The sequence below is a fragment of the Corvus hawaiiensis genome, chromosome 10 (genome assembly GCF_020740725.1).
Source record: "Corvus hawaiiensis isolate bCorHaw1 chromosome 10, bCorHaw1.pri.cur, whole genome shotgun sequence".
Classification (NCBI taxonomy): Eukaryota; Metazoa; Chordata; class Aves; order Passeriformes; family Corvidae; genus Corvus; species Corvus hawaiiensis.
In genome coordinates this window covers 17,178,429-17,203,485 of record NC_063222.1, presented here as the reverse complement: position 1 = coordinate 17,203,485, position 25,057 = coordinate 17,178,429, and the positions used below count along the sequence as shown (strand labels likewise).

General features: G+C 47.4%; 2 protein-coding genes across 4 annotated transcripts in view; one reads left to right on the top strand and one right to left on the bottom strand.

The window, feature by feature from the left end:
* Nucleotides 1-978: 978 nt before the first annotated feature.
* Nucleotides 979-10,412, bottom strand: UTS2B (urotensin 2B). Of its 2 annotated transcripts, XR_007205711.1 has the most exons (6): nt 10,072-10,412; nt 7,774-7,875; nt 4,778-4,815; nt 3,351-3,444; nt 1,543-1,623; nt 979-1,394 (listed from the first exon to the last, which is right to left on the bottom strand). XR_007205711.1 is itself a non-coding variant. In XM_048314477.1 (5 exons), the coding sequence occupies exons 1-5, from the start codon at nt 10,193-10,195 to the stop codon at nt 1,598-1,600; spliced, it is 384 nt and encodes a 127-aa protein (XP_048170434.1). In that variant the 5' UTR covers nt 10,196-10,410; the 3' UTR covers nt 979-1,597. The 2 variants fall into 2 exon arrangements, 1 of the variants encoding a protein (XP_048170434.1); XM_048314477.1 differs by having other exon boundaries at nt 979-1,623; nt 10,072-10,410.
* Nucleotides 10,413-21,632: 11,220 nt separating this feature from the next.
* CCDC50 (coiled-coil domain containing 50) overlaps nt 21,633-25,057 on the top strand; it is a 43,246-nt gene continuing 39,821 nt past the window's right edge. Inside the window, exon 1 of one of the 2 annotated variants that reach the window (XM_048314123.1) lies at nt 21,633-21,815. In XM_048314123.1, coding sequence (XP_048170080.1) covers nt 21,767-21,815 — 49 coding nt within the window. In that variant the 5' untranslated portion in view covers nt 21,633-21,766. The remainder of the gene's footprint in view (nt 21,816-25,057) is intronic. The other variant, XM_048314124.1, reaches the window with a different exon arrangement.

Sequence of the window (25,057 nt, the reverse complement as noted above, 5' to 3'; positions counted from 1 at the left end):
TGCCAATGTGAGGGTATGTGAAAGCATGCTCCCGTGTACCTTTTCACTCACACAAAAGCAACAGAACATGGGAAATGTGTTCTGAATCACCACCAAGGAAATAACAAACAACTAATAGTAACAGGAAACTGTATTTTGCATGTCATTAGACTTCACTGATACAATCAAGCAAGCTGGCTTTATTCCCTAGATGCTGGCTTTGGCCTGCAACAGGATGAATAGGTCTCCTGTTAATGAAGTACACGCAAGGTACTGCTGTGGTAAGCGTGTGCTTCTTGCCAGAGCCCAAGGCAATGAGTAGGATGGCAACTGCAGCTTTGGGAGAGGTAACGTTTGGAAGAATATGTAATATGCAAGCTAGAGTTAAAACACATGGCTTAACAGAGCTGGAGAGAAAGTTCAATGCTAGTCAAAATCATTCCACGCATTCACAGTGGCTACCAGATCCTGCTCTCATTTATGCTGTTGGAAGCCTCAAAGTTAACATCAGGGTTTATTTTGAATTTACATTTTCAAGAACGAGGTCCTTTGTTTTTGCAAATAAATGTGGGTAATGTGACTTGAGAGGAATATATGTAGGAATCACTGCTGGATTGTGATCTTTTGCTTTTGGACAGGGCCAGATATAATTCTGCAGTAGAAAAGGCCAGCTAGCACTTGTATTGACCAGCCAGATGAACCAAAAATCTCTGCTCAAAACATCTTTTTGGGATGAGTAGGTAGAAACCAGTGGGTCTGGTCCAGTCTAATAAGGACAGTATCCCATACATGTCTATGAAAAAAACCCAGCTCTCATTCCTGATCCTGGCCAAAAGGAAGGGTCTGTTTCTCAGGCACATTAAAACCCTAGGTGTTTAATGGGAGCCTTTTTTCCATTGTGAACTCCACATGAACCATTAAGGTAACAAGAGCCGACATCAAGGGAAATGTGCTGCGCTTCGGGCCCCTGCAGGGGCTGAGAAAGCAAACAACGCATGCTTCTGTGCAACAGAAAATCTTTATTGGAATGGTATCCAAAGGATCCAGAGCTCTCTGGCTGCCCTCCCCTGTGCACACTCTGGGACACAGCGAGGAGCAGCTCTAGCTCAGCAAGCTGAGGCAGGCAGCCCTGAGCCCTTCGCATCACACCCAGCCTGCCTTCCTGTCCCAACAGCGGCCACCAGGGCAGCACAGACCTGCTCAGGAGGCGACAGGAAACCCAGACACCAGTGAGAGCAACGTCTGCAGGTGTGGGCAGAGCCCCAAGCCCAAGGAAGCTGAGTTAGTGTTTGGTGCCTCAGGGGACCTGGTGAGAAGGGGGAGAGTGTACAGTGGCAGCAGCCTGAATGGCACGCACAGAACAGCACAGAAAGTTGAGAAGCATCTTCTGAGTAGAAGACCATGGTAGGTTAAACCTGGAAGGAAGGAACAGGAGATAGTGGCAGTGGGCTGCCAGCTCCTGTCACAGTCCCCGTTAGACCTGGCTGTGGTGCAGTCATGGAGGATGGCATCCGAATTAGCAGCACGATGAGAGAACAGAATAAACTTTTAACACGTTAATACCCAGCAAGGCAGTTTGGGGAAGGGCTCATCTTCATCCTCCAGTCCTGACAAGCCTTCAGATGCAGTATTTCCAAAAGCAGGCTGTGAAGGGATATGAAAGAAACATGTCAGCATACAACGGACTTTTTCCAGCTTCCCACTCTAGCCCTGCAGAAGGTTTCAGAAGACCCATGTCTTGAGAGAGCTGGGGCATGGAGCCAGCATTGTGCTTTCAGGACACATCTCAATAACCAGCTTTCAGTTCATACAACACTCTTAGAAGGTATTTCTTTTAGCTGCTCATAGTGTAAACATGGGGTCTAAAAGTTGTCTTCATGTTGCTTGATTTAAAAGGGCTCCTTTTGTTCTACTTCAGCAGTGTCAGGAACCAGCTTTTTCTTTCCTGTCTACTAGTCAGCAGTTTTGCTGCTTCAGAGGGGTGTGCAGGGGTTTTCACCTGTGACTGACTGGAAGAGCAGAATACTGACTTGGAGGGATTGGATCTAGTTCTTACTTGTTTTTAAACCCAGTCACTACCACTCTGCTACCAACCACCCTTGAAACAACACTCAACTCTGTAGAATCTTCTAAGAAGACTAAATTAGGGAAGGATGTATATTTTGGTGTTGGAAAAAGTAGCTGTATCACAACCAGCATGAATCCCACGTAAGTTTCCTGTTATCAAGTATGAGAAGAGATTTCTACCTGGTTTTTAAAGGAGGATCTTGGAAGAAAACTCCTACTGAATCAGCAGCGCTCATGCCGAGACATGAGCTCCTCCCAGACTGGAAGGACTTTAGATGAAGACAAAGATTCCTTGCTTTCATTTCTTATTCAGTCAGAATCTGATTTAAACCTGGCAAAGGGAAGTAGTTTTATCTACATTAAACCTTCCAGACTGGTGGGGGCATGAATTACATTAGCCAAATTAATGACAGCCTCCAGGGGTGCTTATAAATTGCATATTGCCTAAGGATCACCTAAGCACTTAAGCAAGCCTTGCACAAAGGGATTTTCTCTTGGCTGTCTGGCAGTTGTCAGCTTCCACATGCACAGAGCACGTGGGCTAAGGGCAGAACCAGCTCTTTTGTTTTTAGGCCAGATCTGTCATCAGTGACTTCTGGTTCACAGCTGCTACTGCTTTGTGGAGGAATCCATTGAAAGCCAGCATGAGCAGCATTGTCCATGTGCTTGTCAGGGGCAGCTTCACAGGAGCACTGTTGCAATGTGCTCCTGAGCCACTGGATACAGACTGGACAAAGCTTGGAGACCAGCTGGGGGACATACCAGATCTGAGTTCCCTGCATTCTTGGTTGATTTCCACATCTCTTGTAGCTGTTTTACAGCAGTAGACAAGTGCTCCTTTTTTCTCTGTGAGGAGGCACTGACCTTGGCAGAGGGCAATGCCTGCAGTCCACATGCCTCATTATGCCTCCAGCAGTTGCTTTGAGGCCAGAGCAAAGTGAGGGGTGCACTGCGGGGACATGCTCATACAGAACTCCCCCACTCCAGGGCAGGCACTCATGGCTCACATAACCCCACGTTCCTCTGTGAAAAGCAGTATGTGACACTGCCTGCCTCCACGAGGTCCTGGGACTGCAGATCTGGTGTATCTGCCTCGACAGAAGACAAGGTTGGGGACACAATCCTTCTCCCCAGCTGCTAAACCAGCCAGCCATAAGAGAGAGCCAGGACTGCTCGAAAAGCTGCCAACCAGCTGTTTTTCAGCATATTTGGGGGATGTTTACTGTGACTGTCTTTGTTGCACAAAGGAAGCCCTGGAAATGAGAGTGGACAGGATGGCTGCAAGGCTCAAATTCAAAACCTACCGCGTTTTTTGGGCTGGGATGCTGAGAGGCTTTCCAAGGCATAGGCCACCTCTGGCCCATCCTCAGTTGAGAGCTGATCCTTCAACTTCTCCAGCTGTTTAAACAGAAACACAGCAGTAAACAAAGGCCCCATCATGAGGAGCTCCACAGAGTGCTGGGAAGTGCAGGACAAAGGAGCTACATAGACTGGCTGACAGCATCACTGGGAAGGATAGGGTCTTCCCTGGAGCAGGACCATTCCTGGAGGATCTGCCTTTGGAGTACTCATAGCTCCTCACACCCTCCTTCATTAAGCTGCTGGTTTGGTGGCAGTGGTGTGGGCACTCCCTGCTCTTTCCCTCCACCCCAGGTGTAAGTCCCTGTGGAGAGGAGGCTGTGTAGAAGGATACTGCAGCACTAAGAGTCAAGACAGTGCTGGGACAGGAGGTCTTCAGGCATCCAGACACTGCAGCAGAGGGCATCCCTTCTCCATTGCCCTGGGTTGTCCCTCCTCTCTCTCCCTCACAGTTCTTGCTGCCTTCCCCTGGTGATAATGTGGACAGTCCACTGCATTTCTTCATCTGTAGCTACTCTTTTCTTGTACACTGGGAATATCTACAGCCATCATCCTGACTTCTGCTCTGGCAAAGCTGCTCCCATAAAGTCAGAGCTTAATGTCCCTCAGCACTGGAGCGAGGGGCTAGCGTAGGACCTGGCAGCCTTCTGGCATGATGCACTGGGATTTTTCAGTCTGAAGTGAAAAGTGCCATGTGGAACCCAGCAGGACCTCCAGCATTCATGCAAACAGCTGGAACAGCTGGACCTGGCCTGAGAGGGAGAAAAAAGCACTTCCACTGCTCGCAGGGTTTGGGGCACAGTGGGAGCCGTGCCAAGGTTGCTGCTGACCTTTTCCTATTCCTGGGCAGCAGGTGTAGGATGGGGATGCTATCTGTATGTGTGTGCTCTATCAGCCCAGCAGGGCTCTGACCTTGAGTAGGGCCACTCTTACTAGCAAAGAGTCCAGAAAAATTTCTGGTTTAGGTGGGCAGTGGCTTTCCCTCCAGCTTCAAACCTTTACCTAATGCAGCCAGCTCATACAGTGCCCAGGAAGGCAGCATGACCTCCTCTTCCCACTCCCTTTTCTCCTATGGAGCTTTCCTTTGGTGTTTAATTCTTTCCTGGCTTGGCTTTCACTAGCCTTTTACTGGTGACAGAGGCTTTTATTGCACCAGTCTATAGCCCTGTCCTCTTTTTACCTTTTCCAGCTTTGCAGCTGTGTAGCCCAGGTTCTGCGCTGCTCTTCTCTCAATTCATGCTTACATTATAGCAGCAGGGGGAAGGGTAGCAGGATGCAAAGATGGAAGGATGGGGCATAAAGACGGCTTACACAATTGTTTAACTACTCATGCAAGAGCATGCATCTATGTGTCTGTGCATTTGCTCCTCACCTCTTCAAGCTCTTCAAATTTCTTTGCCAGCTCCCAGTCTGCAAGAGGGGAGAGAGTAACATCAGCATCTGCATTGCTTCCTGAAGCTCAAATTAAAACCCCTTTCTTCATTTGCCCTCTCCAGGGGTCGACAAGCAAAGACCTAGTTATCATTTAACTCCTGTTAGTGATCTTCAAATGAATGACAGCAGAAATGGACAGAAAAGCAGGTTCTCTCTGCTGAATCCTGTGGGACTTTATCCTAATTCTCCATTATGAGGCAGGCTTCTTTACTGCTCACCAGGCCGTAGGGGAATTGGCCCAATGAGGTCACTTACTGTGTGATACCAATTCAGGTATTTTGCTGATTTTTAATTTTTATCCTGCTAACTGTAAATCTCTAATGCTGACTTTTCTGCCACTGGCTTTTATATGACATCCCATTGCTTCCTTTAAGACGCGTTTATCCTCACATCACCCATGCAGGCAGAAGTCAGAAGACACAAATTTAGCCTAGCATAACTTACTGATTTTTAAGTCAGCAAAGATCCAGGCTGGCAGAGTGGAGCACCAGGAAAAGTCACATAGTAGTAAGTGCACGGATTCCACACTTCTCAATGTTAGGGGAGCACGAGGACCTGTCGTGAGCATGGGGCCCAGCCTCATAGATCAGACTTAGAGATCTCAAGGCTAATCAGTTCTGTATTACTGTCAAAAAACTATGCAGGTGGATGAATGAACTGGTCTGAGATATCCATCCCATGCAGAAGGGGGGGAGAGTTAGGTGCCTAGGAACAGGATCTAAAACATCTAGCTGAACTGAAAAGAGCCTGGAATAGCAATAGGGAAAGCTGCAAGGGTGGGGAATTTCAGTCTCACTGCTCTTGAGGACTGAGGTACCTTATTCCAGCCTCAAACTGATGTCAAACCCGGTTAATTTTTTAATAAGACAGATGAGCTCAGTCAAAGCTGAGTGACTGGCTACAGTAGTTCTCCTGGGAGAGGAGTGGAGAGTGATCAGCTGGTTTTAAGTGCTAGTTTGGGAAAAAATGCACTAAAATAAGCAGAAGAGCCAGGAAAGAGCTAAAGAATGTTTTTGCTGGGCGCCACAAGCAAGCCAAAAAACAGCCCTGGAGCTGCTTCTCTTCTCTGTTCCTAACGTGGCAGCAGGCATTGGTCTGGATCATCAGGGGGATTTAAGACATAATTCCCCTTGATTTCAGATTTCAGATAAGACTTCAGCACACAGACACATTGCCAGACTTGAGCTTTTTTTTTTGGAACATTTGAAACTGAGCAGGAGGGTGCCAAGAAAAAGCTGACTGCCCTCTTGGCTTCTCCTTCAAGAAAGAGACAGTTCTGTTGAAAAATCCTGAATATTTTCTGACATTCATCCAACAGTAAAAGCAGCAATTCCTAATCAAATCCATTACACGAGGATTCAATTTGAGAGATGAGATGGGGATGGGGATGGGGATGGGGATGGGGATGGGGATGGGGATGGGGATGGAGTCAGGTGGTGTGGGCTCTGCTCCTGGCACTATCAGCAATGACCTCAGGTAGATTCCTCCTAAGTACGTCTTTACATACCCATAATGTAGAGACAGACACTGACACATCTATAAGTCAAAAGTGTCACTTAAGAATTATTATTATTACTATTTTTATTATTAACATTTTTACCTCTTTCAGAGTTTCAAGTGCCTGTTTTGGCTTGATTTTTTGCAAACTGTAGGTTTGGCCAATGACTGCTCTGAATAGAAAATGAAGAGTGGTTGAAATTTGGAACGGATTAACTCAGACAGGGAGAAGGAAGTTAATTTATGGGTGAAGCCTTGAGAAACTGCCTGCTGTAAATCCTCTGTCTGTGCTCTGCTCAGAGATTCATTATATTCAATTGTCTGGCATAAAATGCAGCCTTTCCTCTAGGAGTAATAAGTGCAATAATCCATAAACTTATCATAAAAATGTTATTTCTTGAATGCATCCCCTTTGCAAGAAGAATGCCTTTGTTAGTATAAGGGCTTGATTTATTTATGTTTATTTATTTGTCCCAGGCTTGTTTAACCACTGCCTTGCTGCATTAACAAGGGTCTGGGGAAGAGCACTGAGTTTGAGAAATGGATTTTCATAACAATATTTTTGCTGGGCCCCATCTCAGCTGTTTTCACAGGGAAGGGCATCTTCCTGCTCTGAGACCACCACACCCAGCTGAAACCCTCCCCTGGCTGCAGTGGCTGTGGGAATAGCTGACCCCTGTAATCCATTTGGTGCTTGTGATCGCTGTGCCTCACGTCAGGGAAAGTCCAAATTTCTCTTCAGCGGGTCTGAGTTTGGCCACAGGCGGGTGGCTTTTAAATTTGGTGTCTGTTCACAGAGCACAGACAGGAAGAGCCTCCCCCTGGCCCATCTTTAGTGTCTGTGTGGGAAAAGCCAGTTTTCTCAACCTCTTCCAGCTGGACTTAGGCCCAGGCAGGAGCTGCCCCTGCCCTTGTCCCAAACTACACCTGACCCCAAGGGATCTCACTCCCACTCTCTCTGGAAAATCTTGGTGAAATTCCCTGCAAATGCTCACAAGATGCTCAGCACATCTCAAAGACACTGAGCTGTCTCTCAAAAGCACACGGGGCTGTGTGGGGTGTGGGTAGAGAGGTGACTCCCAAAGCTGGTTCATGCCCTGGGCAATGCACACAACATCTTAGGGGCAGCAGGGGCACAGGGATTCAGCAGAAACTTTTCTTGGTTTTACTTATGTACACACTCATGTTCCCAGCAAAATGTTGAGTGTCTGAGGATCTAGGGTATGTGGTTTTTGGCACCTTTACTTTGCATTGCAAAAGCAGGTCCAGAAGCCCCATGATGGAGAGCATCTGACATTAATCACATGTAGGCACCATACCGGGTGCTGCTTCCACTTTCTGAGCAGTTGGTATTTCTGAAGAACCTGAGCAGCAGGTTCCTTGCATTCATGCAAACACGGATTCAAGAAGCAGAGATCTCCCCTCCCCTTCACTTACCAATATTTTCTGGCCTCTGCCATGCGAATTTCTTATTGAGACGCAGAGTCAGCAATGTGTCCTCGTGATTTGTGTCTTCTCTCTCTGGAAGCACTCGGTTCTCTGCAGCACATAAAACACATCAAAACACATCTTTCTCAGTCTCATCAAATTAAGAATCAATTAATCAATTGATGCAATTAATCTCTTAATCAAATTAAGAAGGCTAGGAAGTGAAAGGAAAATGTCTCCTGTCAGCACTCACCAGGGTGGAAGGAGATTGGAGAAAAGGAAGATGTGCGAGCACAGAATAAAATGTCCAAGGAGTGAGGGCCACACAGTGGAAGGGTGTGGGATGGGGAGCCCTCCCTGCCAACCCTGGGCTGCCAGCCAGTTCCACTGCAGCCTCATCAGCACGACTGGCTGCAGAGAGCTGGGCACATCAGCTTGATTTACACAGTCCCGAGCTCTTCTGCAAGGTGGGTGGAGTGGGTGCCTCTGCAAAGCCAGACAGGAGCCCACAACATCCTCTCTGCTCAAACCTGCGGGTGTTCCCCCGCTCACTCCTCGCACCTTCTCAGGGCTGACAGAGGTGGGAAGTCCCTCCTCACGAGGGCTGAGGTGTGGGTACCACAGTTGAAAAGCCCTGCAGCCCCACAGCCCTTTCTTATCCCCACTCAGCCTTGGGGCTGCTCTGTCTGACTGCCAGCAGTACTGAAGGATTCTTCCTGAGCAGAGCTCAAGTGTGGAGGAACTTAAAGCAAGACCATGCAGAATTTTTCCAGGAAAAACCTCCCCAAGCTGCTGTCCTAAAGCAATTTGGACCTCTCTAAGAGGCCCCTTTAGGGCACTTTCTCAGTGGTTTTACTTCAGTGGTTGTGGCTATGCCCTCAAATGAATGGTTGTGAAGGTCAAGGGTTCAGCAGAAACCAGCAGATGCAGGGGATGGGACTAATCAGCGCTCTGAAGGCTCTGAGATCCTCCCAGCTCTGCTCTACAAATTTCCAGAGTCATCTGAGACTAGAATGTTGCACTAATATTTGAGAATGACAGAACAGGAGCCAGACTTTATAGGGAGAGTGGCCATTCAGAAGAGTCTTCGGCCTGAACAACCCTGCCCCACAGACAGACCCTACAAATCCCTAGAAGGTACCTACAGAATTCCATGGAAAATACTAAGAAATTATACAGACAGGCTTTTTTCCTCTTCTTCCAGGATCTTTAGGACTTCTGCTCAATGCAGTCTCATATGGCCATCAGCCCCTCTGAGGGGATGAATGCAATTATTCTTGATACACATGAAACAAAACATTGTACCAGACGAGCCTGAAGGATGTTCGAGAGTGTGTGGGAATCAGCTCCATTAGCTAACGTCACATAAATCTGCAGAAGCTGAGGGATCCTGGCCAAAGGGATGCTCCAAGTATTTGGCCAGACTCAACCCTGCCTCACACTGCGGCTGAAGCCGCTGGTCCCGGTTGTGATCTCTGGAAATAAACCCGGAGGAGCAAGCAGAGCAACCTGCAGTTAGCATGGAGTGCCATAAACCTCATTCCTAAGTATGAAGGACAGTTATAATTTTAAAATAACTGCTTTTAGTGTTTTGGGGGATTTGCTACAGGGAAAAAAACCCCCAACACTATAAACACTCGAGTAAAAGCTAAACAGAAGCAGGATTTACATAGAGTGGCCTGGGGAATGTTTTGGTTGTAATTACAAAAATAAATAGGTGATATAAGTGGAAAAATAATTTGAAAAGCAATGTTATTTTCAAGCCTATATTTAGCGACTCTGGTTTTTTTTCCACTGCCAAGTCTCTTTAAGAAAGAGCACTAATGATTGACATTTCCCTGCAGTATAAATTCAAGTTAAGATTAATTTAAATTATGGGTTAAGTACATATGAAAAGAAGTTCTGTGAAGAAAAAAAAGTTCAGCATCACCGTACTACTGACATTTATGAGCTGTCAAATCTCATATGGTACATACTGGAATTGCTGCTCTCTGATATTTTGGTGGGGGTTTTTTTAATTTTTTTATGGGAGAGAACAAGCTACCCTTACCAGATTTCACCAGATCTGATATTTTCACTGATTAGCAGAACATGTCATACAGCCAGCTGCAGAGCAGAAGGACAGCTTTAGCTCATGATAATATGAATAAGCCTCTCGCTAGCACCCATGTTAACAGACTGTTCAGTATAGCTGGAGGTTCGTTTTGTTTCCCCTCCCAGAGAAGTGAGCATTGCATTGGCCATGGCAAGCAGCAAAGCAGAAAGATAACCACCTACCTGTGTCATGTAGCTTGTATTCCAGCTTACCTTGGAGTAAAAAAGGGTCTCCATGTGTAGATGGGACACACAGAGCCATGGTCAGGATGGTTAGCACTCCCAGACACAGCTGGGCTGACCACATCTTCTCCACGTTCCCAGCGCCCAAAAGCATCCTTCCTTCAGGCACGGAGGAGGACTTCAATGCAACCAGTGCCAGATGAGCTCACTTTTAAGAGGCAGTGGATGTGCCGTGATTGCAAATGGCCTTTGGAGGAGGGGAGAAAAATATCTCTTGAGATATAATTCAACCTGTCAATATGATTCACTCTGTTGGGAGTGGACAGAACAACCCAGTAACATATGTCAGATGGAACCTGTTCAATATATCTCATATCAGACTGATCTAATGAATTCTGATGTTCCCACAGGCGTGCACTGTTCACGCATGTTGATATACATTCCGTACATATATACATTAAAAATACTTTTTCAGGGCTGCTGCTTTAACAGAGTTCAGGCATGAGGACTCCCACATTAGCAAGGAAGATTTGTCTAATGTACAAGCTGCCATATTTTACCAGTTTGGACAGAATCAGGTTAATGGGGTTTTGTAATTTATCATCTCACTTCCTAGTGCCTATATTAATTAATGTGAGATATAATGAGTGCTGAAGTGGTGGGAAACAGAGGGGGAGAGCTCTTTTCATTTAACTGATTGGAGAATGTTGAGTGTGTCTTGCTCACTGTGACTTATGGCTTTGTCAACGGGAAAGGCATCACACCCTATTTTGGGATTATGTCTGAGTGGGGGAGTGCAGATTTGGCAGTAGATATGGAATACGTCAAGGATGGGCAAGAGTCTTCAGTTTTTTTCTTGGGGAAAAAAAAGAAGTGGAAGGTCAGATGCTGGTTCTGGCTACACAGCCTTGTTTTATAATTTTAGAGCAAAGTACTGAGACTCATTGCATATATTCCATGTCTTCTCAGGCCATGACTACATTTTGGTTTGACATCCATTTGTTGCCTATTCCATCACTATTGATTAGGGACCTGCTACTACTTTTTCACAACAACCTTACCAAGGAAAATATTGCAATAGTAACAGTGCTAGGCTTTGTTCTTTCCTTCTCTTCTTCCTGCAGAACTGAATCATCTGTACTTGTCGTGGTTTAAGCCCAGCCAGGAACGAAGAACCACAGAGCTGCCAGCTCACTCCCCCCGTGATGGGATGGGGGAGAGGATCAGGGCAAGCTCTGATTTGTACGTACACTCCTGGTGACTCACTGTGTGTGCTTTTTTGACACCACGTCATGCCAGATTACCCAAGATAGCTTCATCTGATGGTACCTGCACTTCATCTTAACTAAAAGACAGTATCATTTCCATGTTTGGGCTTTTGCCTTCTCGTCTCCAGCTCTCCCTACTACTTGTTCTTTGCCTTGGATAGTTATTGAATGACTAGCCTTTTAATAACCCTTGTAATATTGTATTATCTGATTAATTATTAACAAAAATGGAGGGGGAGAGGCTCAGATTTTTTGCAGGATATGCCTATAAAAATGATTGTGATGCTTCCACTAACGAAGAGTTCTCTACTGAGAAAATATTCCAAAATTTTCCCTGGAGATATAATATGTTCAAATTAACCAAACTTGTAGTTTCCCTCAGACTTATGAACTAGTGAACAGCTGTCTGAAGTGCTCACCTTCTTCACAAAGTTCTCTTTGGACTGAAGGACACCTACATCCTACTGGAGCACTTTTCCAGTCACCTCTGTCTCCCTAAGGTGCCACTTTCAAACTTTTCAGAGGTGAGCAGCCCCCATGAAGCAGAGTCCATAACTTGATGAGCATCACTTTGCACAGGAGTCCAGTGTGGACAGTAGCAGCTCTGACTTAAAACTACATCCTTAAGGGAAGGTCAAGTCCATTTTAATTTAATACTGAAGGGCTAAATCTCAGTCTGTCTTGAGATCTGCTGTGAAATTGAATTTGCCTGGGTACAGAAGGTGGGTTTCTCCATCTCATCTAAGTTTATGCAAAATCCACAGATCTCGGACTGTTTTTCCCTACCTTTGGCTATGGGATCTCATGGGCTATTGGCAGGCTCTTTCAGGAAGTTGAGCTATTCTTGGGATTTCCTCTTTCACTGCAGAGAAACTTCAGTTCTGGATCATTGCAACTGTTCAGTCCCCAAAGCAACTCACGTACAGAGTGTGCCAGACCTTTCAGATGATGGCTCTGGTGAAGGTGGGGAACTGCCATGCTACATTTACATATGAGAAGGAAGATGACTGGATGCTGTGAGGAGTGGATGCTTTCAGGGGATGGGTTGGTGGACAGATGCCTGGCAGTTGCTGCCAAGCACTAGTGGAATTTTTTTATTTTTTGAAGTTAGGAGATAATTGATTTGCAGTATTTGGCTTCTCTAAGGCTCCCACCTGGAAAATTCCTTTGCTTTTACCCCGTTAGTCCAGGTGCTGGAAATAATACTACATTATATTGTTCTTATGTATTTTATTCTCCATAGGAATACAACAAAGTTTCCATATTCTCTCTATTACTTCACTCATTGATAATGTCTGATAACGGATAATGTCATTGATAATCATCCACTGACCACTTGTGTCTGGACTTCAAGGATAACAAGAACATGAAGATGTGAGCGCCATCTCTACCTGCCATGGTCCCAGTCTGTCCCTTCATGCAGAAGTTTCTCTCTTCACAAAGCTATGCAGACTTCAGGTAACCCAACACAACCAAACTGGAAAATTGACAAGGGTCAACAAACCCAGCCAACCCAGAGGATAGGAATAGAGTAGACTTGGTCAAAGCAGGTGCCACCAAATCCAGCTGCACCAGCTCTGTGACAGAGATGAGTAAGAGTGTCTGTGCCTAGAGGGTGTTAATGGTCCTGAGCATCCTCAGGTGGGGCCTCACCACCCTCTCTGCCCATCAGCTCAGGAGACCCATTTAATCTCAACCTGGTCTCCTGTTTTTCCTAGAGCTATGCTGGAGGGATGCTGGTCTGGAGCTCAGCTATGTCTTTGCCTGCCCATGGTCCCTATCGATCTCGATGCAGACCTGCAAGTGGGCTTCCCTGCTTGACCATGGATATGTCCCATCTCTGTGGACCTCTCTGGTGCTCACTGAGCTGTGTTTGTCCCTGGCTGCTGTCATCAGGCCTTATTCTGACCAGTGTATTGATTTCCATCTTGACCCAGGGTCTTCCTCACCATCATGGTCTTCCCTGAACACCAGGGCTCTTAACTGAACCTGGCTGCAGTCTCTGATCCTGACCTGCTTGCCTCTCTCAGGATGGGTCCCTGCTGTCAGCATCACTGCACTTGGCTCCCTGTTCCTTAGGGAACAGCTGGCCCTTGCTGCTCTCTGACATCATCTTCCTCGAAACGTTCAGCTTCTCTCTGTGCATAGACTCCTCTTCCCTGCCAGGTGGATTGGTAGATCTTGCAGCAATTAAGATTTTCAGGTATGCTATATAAAATCCCAGTTTCTCTGAAGTTACTTTGGGCTTTGCCTTTAGCTCTAATGAAGGTGGGATTGCAGTCTCCAAATAACCTAACCCGAGTTTAATCCCAAAGTAGTAATCCCTGCTGTTTCACAGCAAGCCTCAGACAGGTAGAATTCAGTGGGGGGGTTGAGTGACTTGATGCAGGAGGCAGTGTTGAGCTGCTGAAAAGAGGAGAACATAAAAGGGCTACTTTCCAGAGCCAGCTTGGAGTGGCAGGTTTCCAGACCACTTTGTATGCTGTATATTTGGAGTTTGGAGAAAGAAAAAAAGAATATTCTCTCTTTTTCAGAGCTTCCTGAGAACATGTAAAACATCACATGCATCATGTATTTCAGCTGAACATCATCAGCATCCACAGACTGTCACGGTCTTACGGTCTCCACTTAACCATAGCTTGTTTCATCCCAAAGCAACCAACCTGCTGAGGGATGTGCCCTGTTAGGGAAGTGCCTTTACTTAAGGTACTTAAGAAAGCACACATGAACTGTCCCACAACCTCTGCACCGAGTGTGGGACTTGGCTGCAAGTAGGTAGCCTCAGCTGGTAGAGAAAGGACTTCACACTGCGTGGTACATATGGAGAGATTCAAGTATCACTGTTTTCTTCATTAGAATGATCTTAAGGATAAGATGAGGGTGAGGAAAAACAAAGAAATTTGGAAATGGGGAGTGGGCATGCCTTGTAGAGGGAAAGATAGAATGGGGGCTTGACAGTGCCAACAAATCAGGGAGAAGTTGGTGAGCATTTAGCAGGCAACAAAAGAGAGCTGCCCTCATGGCAGGGGTGAAGTGAGCTTTGTACACAATGTCTGAAAGACAGGAGTCATCCTGCTCCTCATCCTGGGCAGTGGCTAAGTGTTCCCTCCTGTCCCACCACATCTCTATCTCCTCTGTCTATTCACTTGCACAACAAACTGTTGCCATTTTCTGTAGCCAAGTCCTTTCTTTCTCCCATGGTGTCTGCCTTTCTTGCCTGTTTCACTACTGCAGACTTATTACCATTTGTCTCTTCTGTCTATGTTCCTATTGCATCTGTCTGCTCCTCTGGGTCTCCAGCTGTCCTTATCTGATAGGAACCAGAGGAGAAGGTACTGAAATGCATCCTGTGCTCTTCAGCCTTCATCCCTTACAAATTTAATGTCTGATTTCTCCTCTAACCAAGTCACTTCTATGCTGGGGCCAACTTGAGAGAACAAAGCCCACTCCCGAATGTTATTTAAAGCACCACTGGAAGATGCTGAGATATTCTACTGATGTGTGGTGCAAAGTCCCAGCCAGAGCAACTTGACTGCGGAGAAGAATTAAAATATTGTGCTCATAAGCCAGGAGACTAACTCCCCTTGCAGCTTCCTGAGAGGAGGGAGTGCATAACAGGGAGGAAGACGTAGTTATAAAATGAGATTCTCTGTTCCTTAGGGGACTGTTAAAACCAGTCAATATTTATGAAGCTTTTAGTCTGACTCAGGCAATTTGTTCCCCCTTCTATGTGCTTGTCTTTGGGGCTCAGCTGTTGCTTGGCTTGTTACTGATATAAAATTAGATGCTGTGGTTCAACTGTATCCTTGCTTAGAGAAAGAAAAGGGAAAGGTCCAAGGCAATGTGTAGAGCAGCTCAGCTGCTGCCTCACTGCAAGCAAACAAGGGTCACACAGAGGGAAGCATCACCAGCTCACATTTGATGGGCATCGTACTAAAGAGAACCAGTTCCTTGAGGTTAAGGCTGTGGAGGGTAAGAAGTGAAGCTGTGCTGCCTGCCTGGCTTTCACTTCCACTCCAGGGTTTGCCAGGAAACCATTCAGCTTCTCAGAGAGCAAACCAGCTCCAAAGTGTTGCCCTGGAGTGAGGCCCTGAAAGAGTAAATCAGGAATCTAAAGGTGTTTGATGTGGGAGGAGGCAGCCTATGGAGAAAATAGGGAGCAGAGGCGGTCATGCCACAATTCTCACTTCTGCCTCTTAATCCTGAGCTGAAGCACCTCCTCTAGACTCAGCCTCCCTACTGACTGGGGTGGCTTGGCTGAGGTTTCTGGTGAGGAGGAGAGGAAGGCAATATAGAAACCTCTTCTGCTTTGAAATGTGCCATGACCTGCTGGTTTCAAAGGCACTTCCAGTGATGCTCCTGAATGGTAACTATTGGTGTGCTTGTGTAGGACTAATCTGACCTCCACTCCAGTATGGTGTCCTGAAGAGGCATGATCTGGAATGACCTGGTTATACCACCCGATTTACCCTGAGCTTGACCCCACTCTGTTCTGACATGCCTTCTGCAAGCCCCGAGTTCACCCTGGATGATGAACGTATCTTGTGCATGTATTACTTTGGGTAAAGACAAGGCTGGGTAATTTCCTGCTAAAAATACCTGTAAGAGCATTTTTAAGGTTGTGGAGGTCAACTCTATCTGCTAACAGTGCCAACTTTCACTGTAATTCCCCTTTCCCTGTCTTTCTGCTCTCAGTTACCATCTGGTGTTCTGGTTTATTGAGAAATGTTGCCCGTTTTTTTGGAAAACTGTCACTGCAAGTCACCCAAGGGAGGGCTTGGAGCATACACAGATCTGTAGTGTTTTGGTGAAACTTGTGCAGATAACCATAAACTTTGCCTTTTTGAGAGCCTGTCTTCTTACTTAGCTTTCCATTTGCACCCTTATCTATTGAGACTCTGTGAGAGTTCTGCACATGCAAAAGGGTGTTTTGCTGAATGAACACCAATGTTTTATGGCTGTAGACTTGCACATACAAAGTGACTTGAAATGAGGGCTCCAACTGAGGCTGTAAGACATATCCATGCCTTACCACCCTGCATCTTGGGAAACAAAGCTGGGGCGAGTGATAACACAGGAATTTTTTATTTTTATTTTTTAGTATTTTTTAATCCAGAAAAGGAGGGGCAGGTGCAATTGTATTAGGTGATTTTTTTTTTAGGTAGACCTAGACATTTTTCTGAGTGCAATATAGCAAAGTCATTGCTAGGCAAGAACTGCCCTGACTTCAGCCCCCACCAAATTCCCTCTTACAACATCAGTGTGTTGAGGTTTCATCCAGGTGGTAGTGGCTGTGAATATCTGAGAATGACTGAGGTGCTTCATCACTGGATGCCACATTTGTTATGCTTCTTATGCCTCGATTGTGAGGGCTTGCAGGCAGCTCCCTGCAGTGCACTAAGTGAATAACTTGTTATTTTGGTGGGTTTTGTTCTTCTGACCTAAGAGCAAGGAAAGATACATTTACCTATTTTCTTCTTCCCTCATCTACTATGTAACACTTTAAATAATACTTTCCTCTAAGTGAGATTTTTAGAAGGCATATCTCACTTCAGATTGCATGTTTATTCTCCAACTTGACAGTCAACAAAACCCCTTGCTGTTGTGGCATGACTCATGATTTTCCTAGTGCTCCCCGTTATGTTACATGTAAGCGCAAGTTAAGTTTCCTCTGTGATCATTCTTGGCAATCACCCCATTCATGACCCCTGGTGAGCTTTATAATACCTTAATCCTTGCAGGCTTGTGCTCTCCTTGTTCTTCAGAGAGCCTGAATTCCCACAGGCACCATTCAGCTACCTACGGAAATTACACACCTGCTTCTTGGTGCTCTTTGCCAATGCTGTAATGTTTGCTTCCTCTCATCTACCCCTTCTGGCACAGGACTTCAAACCTCTCTTGAAGTGTCTTAGCTTAGAAATGCAGGGAGGTTGATGTCTGAAGTGTTATTTTTTCCCCCTGTCTGTTTTTTCCCCTGCATCACTACATCACCTGCTTCCCTCCCTGGGAGGCCCTGCAGCATCCTTGCCCTGGACTGGGAGGAGATCCTATTTGAGCCCCCAAACCTTGATTTTTATTTATCACAGGGGAAAAACAATGCACTCACATCCTTCAGGCTTCCTGCAGATTGAATGGAGTCCTACACTGGGTTTTATAGTTTTATACAGGAATTCTACTTTGGAGAGAAAAACAAGAGCCCATGTCCCCAGAAAGGTCAGTTCCCTGGCATCAGTCACCACTGACACACTGGTTTTGGACATGGGCTTGTGCAGCACCTGATTGCAGGAGAGTCCTAGAACCATTTTTCCCCATCCCTTTGCATTAGCCATTAACAGATGCACAAGTTCCTGCCTGCAGAATCATTATCCTCTGTGTCTATTCGGACAGCAGCCTCATCAATTGGAAGTGAGCTTTGCCGTCATTAAGGAAACTTTAAAAAAGACTGTTCAGTCAGAAGTGAACATCTTGATGAGGCTTAATTTATTTCACAGTTGTTGTTATCCTGTTGACCTAAAATGACAGCAGGAGACTTGGAGAGGTGCCCAGTTTATTTAAGAAGCAAGCACAAAACTGTCTCTCCCTGCCTGGAGAAAGATCTTAGCAGCATAAAGCAATCCTAGCTGCTAGTCCCAATGCTCTGCCTGGCAGCTCTTGCCCATCAAAATTCACTGTGGCTTTTCTGAGGGCCAGTCCAGATTGTGTTGTTTTTTTCCTGTTTTTAAGTGTTCTAGCCTCTCCTTTGTGCATCCTCTCATGAGTGTTCCCAGTGCTGTGAAAGCTGGGAAAGCGCTGTGTGGTGTACCAGCATAAAAATGCGGTTTACTCCAGTGTTTAGGGGCAGATCAGATGCCTGGATGCAGGTAGGCAAAGTGCCCAGTCCTGGAGCTCCCTGGTGTTTAATACATGTGATGGCACAGCTCAGCTGCAGTGCCATGTTTGAGCCGCAGCTGTCTGGTGGAGCACACTCCTCACAGATGCGCCTGGTACATGTGGTCTGCCATGGAGAGGGGCAGCTGGAAAGCACAGAGCCAAACTGGACACACAGTGCAAGGACAAAGGTTCAGGGTTGCAGGCTGCAGCCAGAAGAAGCCCACCAAGAAACAAGGAGAAAAATCACAATGGGAGATGGTGTGATCTTTAGCCTTGGAGGTTTTCAAAACTCACCTGGGGAAGGCACTGAACAACGTCATCAGATTTTGAAGCCAGCCCTGCTTTGAGCAGGAGGTTGGACTAGTGCCCTGCAAAAATCTCTTCTGAATGAAATTACTCCATGAGAGAAGAGTTGAAGTTAGATCGAATTCTGTTTTTGTCATGGGAAACGATATGGACTTTTCTTCCAACAGAAGGTTCTATGAGAACAAGTACCTGCTTTTATAAAAGATTGAAGTGTCATTGACTTGTTATCTTCAGTAAAAGGAAGTGGTTAGTCTTCCCAGCTTTACTGGGATTCACTGCAACATGTACTACTTTTCAAGCTAGGTGCTGTACAGGAGAAGCTGATGACAGTATCTCAGAACAAACATCTTTTGTGCTTTTTTCCTAGAAGCTGCAGCTTGTAGACACAAGTGAGAGTTGGGAGGGTGATTTGAGATCAGCCACACTGGGGAGCCCTTTGGGGAAGGCTGTGACGCTGCTGCAGTGCTAGCATTACATCAGTAACTCATTCCCTGGTTCCTGTTTAATTCCTTCTCATCCTCAGTCCTGCTATGGTCATTTTTGGATCCTCTATAATCAAGTGATTCATGCCATCTTCCAATTTCAGAGACTTCATCTGAGTGCATCTCTCAAAAATCAAGCCAAGAGAGAAATCCGATGCCAGGAAGGCAAAGAAAATACTTTGGTGTTGTCATAGGTTTTGTTTCCGTATTTTCTTTTGGTCCTAGAAGAGCTCACCATCCACTGGCTATCATTGAGCTCCAGCAGATCTCGCAACACAAACAAATATAGCTACAGGAAGGCATGAAGAGCCCATAATTTGTGTATTAGAAACCTGAAATCAGGTTTCTAATCTGAAATCAGGAACTGCTCTGCTGTGGCTTTGGGTATTGGGCACCAGATCTCACTTTAGTGCAGTCAAGTTAAACACATCCAGGAAGACAGTGTGCTCGGAACAGCAGCCAAAGTCACATCAGTCCAACATGGAATCTCTTGAATGCAGTGCAGATTTATGACTAATTAATGTTGCTGGTTTTGGCCCTAGACAGACAACTTAATATGATACAAATTCATTACTGAAGACTAGAGCAAAGAGCTGTGTGTGTGGACTAAAGTGCACAACCATTGGGATGGAGAGCTTTAAAGCTTTGTTCATAAATGCAGGGTCATAAAGCGGCTCCGCTGCATTAAAGCTGCTGTGTAAATGTGAATGCTTCAGAATTTCAGCTTCTGCTGCTCTGACTTGAATACTTTACAATGAGAGAAGTACAGGAGAAAACCATGCTCTGGGCTTGGAAAGCTGTGACCTGTGTCAGATCAGAACATTCAGTGCCACTTCTCCTGTATAGTCCTTGTTGCTTGGCCTTTTCTTTTGTCCTCACTTTTGTCCAATAAAAAAATCTTATTAAGTGATCAAAAAGCTTGATTAGTAAAAGGTGAAGGATGTCCAGAGTAATATACTGAGTTCAGAAAAACTCTAATTTAGGAGAAACTAGAAATTAATTTTAGACCCCTCATCAGCTCAGAGCTGGCTGAAACCATGAGGATTATTTGCAAGAAGTCCAGTTGTACTGCTTGTGTGGATGGCAGAGGGATTAGAGAGAAGAGCTGGGCAGAGCTGGGACTGTGACAGGAGATAATCTGTGTGAGCTGCCCCTTGGAGGGGCAAGACCCTGTGACTAATCCCCATCTGTATGATCATATGGAGAACCTGTGGAGTGGGGCTCAGCTGTGTGCTGCTCACCTCTCTGTAAGTGGCCCCCTAGGCAGGAGGCCCATCAGCTCTCAGCATGTGCCAGCACACAGGAGAGATGTACTAGGTGTGTGTATGTGAGAAGGGATCACAAATATACACAACTCCGTGGCTTTTTCTGCGTAGAAGGCTGAGAAGTTAAAGGGAAGGTGAAGGCAGTCAGATTGAAGACAGTCTATGCATACCCACATTGGGGTGGGTGAAGTATCATTCGAAAGGGGCAGAATTAAGGACAGACACTTCCTGAGTTTCAGGAAACAGGACTAGAAAATTCTGGAGTAGCACAAGGCTAACCCTCTGGAACCTATTTTATTTTGCTCATTTTCTTTAATGTCTTTACTCTTTAACAAAATTGAAGTACTATTCCCTTTAATGTTTTTTTCTGACATCTGACATCCTACTCTGTCTCTCTCTCAGCTCCCATCCTAGTCACCCATGGTGCAGAGCTTCGCAGAGCCTGTTGGAGAGGGGGAGCAGGAAAGGGGCTCAGCCTCTGTATCCCCCTACTCACCAGTGGCACAGGAGCCATGGGCCATTGGAATAGACGCTGGAGGCAGTTCATTTTGAATGTGGCAATATTAACTTCACCTTCTGCTTGCGTAGTCCTCAGTAACATGCATTTATAATCAAACATAACAGCTGACATGAGTGACTGGTTGTGCTGAGCACAGCCCAGAGAAGCTCAGACATCCCTAAATCCCAAATCCCCTTCCTCTTATCTTTTCCCCTTTGCCCACGGGACATCATGTCGTGCTGTTTCTTTGCTGCCAGCAAATCAAGGTGGGCAGCAGCTGTGAGTCCTCCGTCTCCGCTGAGAGCTGGCCCCTACCCGTGTGTGGCAGAGCACTGCTGGGCTTCAAAGGCCTCTCGCAGGGCTCCGGGACCAGGAATCTCTCGCCGGCACTGCCCTCCTCGAGCGGTGCCCGTTCCAACAGAGTCACCGCCCCCGTCCCTGAGGGACAAGGTGCAGGGGCCGTGACACCGCTGAGCTGTGGCTCTGAGGCTCCACCGGGACGCTTCTGCTTTTCCCAGGCCGGCGGAACAGCGCGAGCACGGGGGTGGGATGGTTTGGGGATGAAGGGGCAGAGGCAGCCGGACCTGGTACGGGAGAGCGCCGGGGACCGGAGCTGTCCGAGCGGTCTGACAGCCGCGCCGGCGGTAGGAGAGGATCTCCGGCCATCGCCTCAAAGCAGCCAAACCGCCCCCACAAACAATAAAACAGTAAAAAAAAAAGAAACAACCTCAAAAACCCAAACGTATAAATAAGTGCCCTCGGAGGCTGCCCGTCCCGCTGAGCTGCTGCCCGAGCCCCGCCAGGGAAGGGGAGGGGGAAGCAGCCCGGGACGCCCCCGTCCGCCTCCCCGGAAGGGGGGCGAGGGGCGGCGAGGCGGCCCCGCTCCGCCCCGCCCGGCGCTTTCTGTCCGCTCTCCCGCGCCGTACGGCCCGGCCGCGCCGGCTCCATCCGCTCCCAACTTTGTGGTGCGGGGCGCGGGCGGCACCGCCGCGCTGCCCTCAGCGGGGCCGCCCTCAGCGGGGCGCGGGCCCGGCCATGGCCGGCATCGGCATCGACCACTCCAAGCTGCCCGGAGTCAAGGAAGGTGCGGCTCACCCCGGCGCGGGGCGGAGGGGGCGCTGGACGGGACGGGGTGGTGTAGGGGAAATGGGAGCGAGGCAGGGGAGAAACTGTTGGTTTGGGGTGGGTTTTTAAACATTATTATTTTACAGTTTTCAGGCGCCGCGGCGGTTCACGGCTCTGGCGTGGAGCCGGGTCAGCGGGAGGGGACGGGGCGCTCCGTGCTCCCGCCGCGGCACCGGCGTTCCCGGGGCTGGCGGTGTCCCGGTGCGGGGTGTCCGGCGGCCGTGCGGGTGGCGAGAGGGGACGAGAGGTGGAGGCCGGCGGCGAAGCGGCAGCGGTCGCTGGACAGAGCCGTGGCCGCCCTGCTGGCCCCGCTCCCGGCTCCCCTCCCCGAGCGAGCGGCGGGGGGCGGGCTGGCAGCGCCGCTTCTCCCCGGGAGAAGGCGAGGAGCGGCGCTGGGGGAGGGCGCAGCCCTTTGTCTGCGCCGGGGCCGAGGCCGCCGCCGGCGCCTCCGCCGCGCTCCCCCCGCCGCGCCCGGGCAGCCGGGCTGGGGGCGCCGGCCGGGGCTGCGCTCCCACGGGGGATGAGGCAGCCGGAGCCTCCTGCGGGGGATGGACGAACAGGGCGGGCTGGCTGTCTGTCCCTCACAGCTACGGCTCGGCCGGGTTCGGAGGCTCCGCTCGGGGCATTAGAAAAACGGAAGCAGAACTGTGAATAGCCACAGATTTGGCGATTTGAGGGGGACTGGTGATGTTGAGGCCCCGGCTATAAACACTTAAGCCTGCCGGTTTTTATGAAGACTGGCCTGCACTGAGCTTGGGAGCGCCAAGCAGCCGCTCCCGCCCTGCAGACCCCCCTGTGCCCCCCTCGCTTTCGGGGGTCCCGCTGGCTTGGCCTGTGCTCAGAGCACGGATTCACCTTCTGTTGGGCCGGGCTGGCCTCGGCTTCCCTGTTAGCGCAGTGTCTGCCTCACACGTGTGCCTTTGAGCTCAGTTAAATGTGCCCTGGAGCTGCTTTGGGTTTAGAAAGCTTTGTAGGAGATAGTTTGTTCTTTCTGACAGTGATTTGTGATATAAACCAGTAGAAGCTCTGTCATAATCAAGTTAGTTTAGATTTACTCTCTAGTAATAGAGAGTACTGTTTTCCTGCCTAAAAGAAACCAAACTTCCTTGAACTTGTTTCCCTTGCCACTGGTCACTTTTTTCCCCAAATTTCAATTCTTACAAAATAGCTGTTGTGAATTTGATGATTTAGCCGGCCAAGAGTAGAAAACATATGTCTGTGCAGGCAGCTGGGGGTTCCTTTTGACCTCCTGTCATCCTTTAATGCTTCACTTTGTGCTACTGGAACAAAAGCTGAAGCTGACATTTTAGGGGTTAATGTTCGTCCTATTAAGTCATTAGCAAAACTGTTACTGGCCATTTTAGTGTGGTCAAGATCTCATCCTTAGAGTCTGTCTTCACATGGTTACTCAAGAAAATGAATCCAATTAACCTTTCCAGTGGGTTGATTAAAGTGAATTAAATCCCTGTGTAGAGGCTCATATTCAGAATTTAAGTAGCCTGGATTTGATTTGCCTTTATTAATTTTTGAATTGCACTAACTGGACTGAGCTGAGGTAGTTTACATGCTGAATGAAAGTACATTTACAGCGTTGCACTGTAACTCAACCAGTCCATGGGAAATTTGCACCTACGGTATAGTGTGGATTAAGCTGCAAGAGTGTCCTGTTACTACGATCTGTTGTTACTTGATAGCAATGGGATTAAAGGAGTGTCCCCGAGCAACGTGCAAAGTAGATGAGGTTTGAGCCATGTTCTGCAAAGCCTCAGGCATGTGTCACGCTTTTAGTTTAATGGCATCACTTGTTTTTGTTTTGGGAAGTGTTGAGGCTGAGCTATGCTTTGGATTAGGTCTTTTCGTGCTCTGTGTCAATGCCAGCCAAGGAAAGAAATGCATCGCCTGCCATACCGAGGGAAATATTTGTTGTTCCTGATAGAGAAATCACTGTTGATCCTTCTGGAAAAAGCACTCCCTTTCTTTGTCTGGGGTAAAGGTCGGCTTAGTCATTCATTAACAATGAAGAACATCGTTTTGGTTTGAGTACTTTGTTCTTCACCAGCTCTACTTAGGGAGAGGAGGTGTTGTGTCCGGGTTCTCCCGCCTGCAGGTAGCCAGGACTGCTGAGAGACAGTGTCATCCTCCTCTGGAGTGATCTCAGAAGCTCTTCTAAAAGTGGGATCGATTCAGTCCAACGATGGCAGTGAAAATCTGATAACAGTAGCTAGGTGCTGCAGGAAGTCTTGCTTCTTGTGTTTACTTTCCTTTTTTATCTCTAAAAGCATTTATATCAGCTGAAGGCCTGATATGGATGGCATTTTGATGGTGAAAACCACTTCAGCTGGTCCAGTTTATTTTGTGGACAGGGGTTTACTGGTGTAAAATATACCCTCAAAACACCCTTTTCCTAGTATAAACTAGACCTTGCTGCTGCAGCCTGGTGTTACAGACCCATTTTTCCATGAGTAGTAGAGTGGATCTGACCTCTGTGGTCAGTAAACCTCTTGTAAGTTATTTGTTGAAGGTTTTGGTGTTAGTTGCAGTCTGTGGCCTGTGCTTCTCTGCCTGCATTTCTGTTCATCTCCCAAGTGTCTATGACATATCTGTTTTTCACAAAGCAGCCTTTGCTGTTTGCTCTTTTGACCTGCCTCAGGAGATTGCTCAGCTTTGTGTGTGTAGATCTTTTTTTACTAGAGGTCTCATTTGTGAGCCTTTTGGTGATAAAAACATCCTAGAAACATTATTTTAATTAGCTACTTATAAAGCAAATAAAACTGTCTTGGGCTCTGCTTGATCTCTGACTGCCTCTCATCTCTTGTGACCTGATGCATTACTAGGAGCTATGTTTGGGAAGGGCTCCACCCTTCTTGGCTGCCTGCTGTAAGTGAGCCCTTGGACTTGAGAGGCATTCCTGGCCCCAGGCAGGCAGAGCTGCACGGGAGGTGTTTCTGGGGAGGTGTTTTGGAGCTGTGCAGACTTCACCCCTCTCTGGAGGATGTACCTGTGGTCCTGTCTGCTGTTGCCTTTCCAAAGGTCTTTGTGAAGGGAATACCTGTCTGCTCAGGCTGAGGCTCAGTCCCTCATCCATTGCAGTCTCCAAGAGCCATTGGCAGCAGCAGAAAAACCCCAGGTTTGGGCATTCTCCCAGGGGCTCATATTCATGCCAGTTTGAATCCTCTGTGAGGAGAGAAAAGGGAGAGGTGG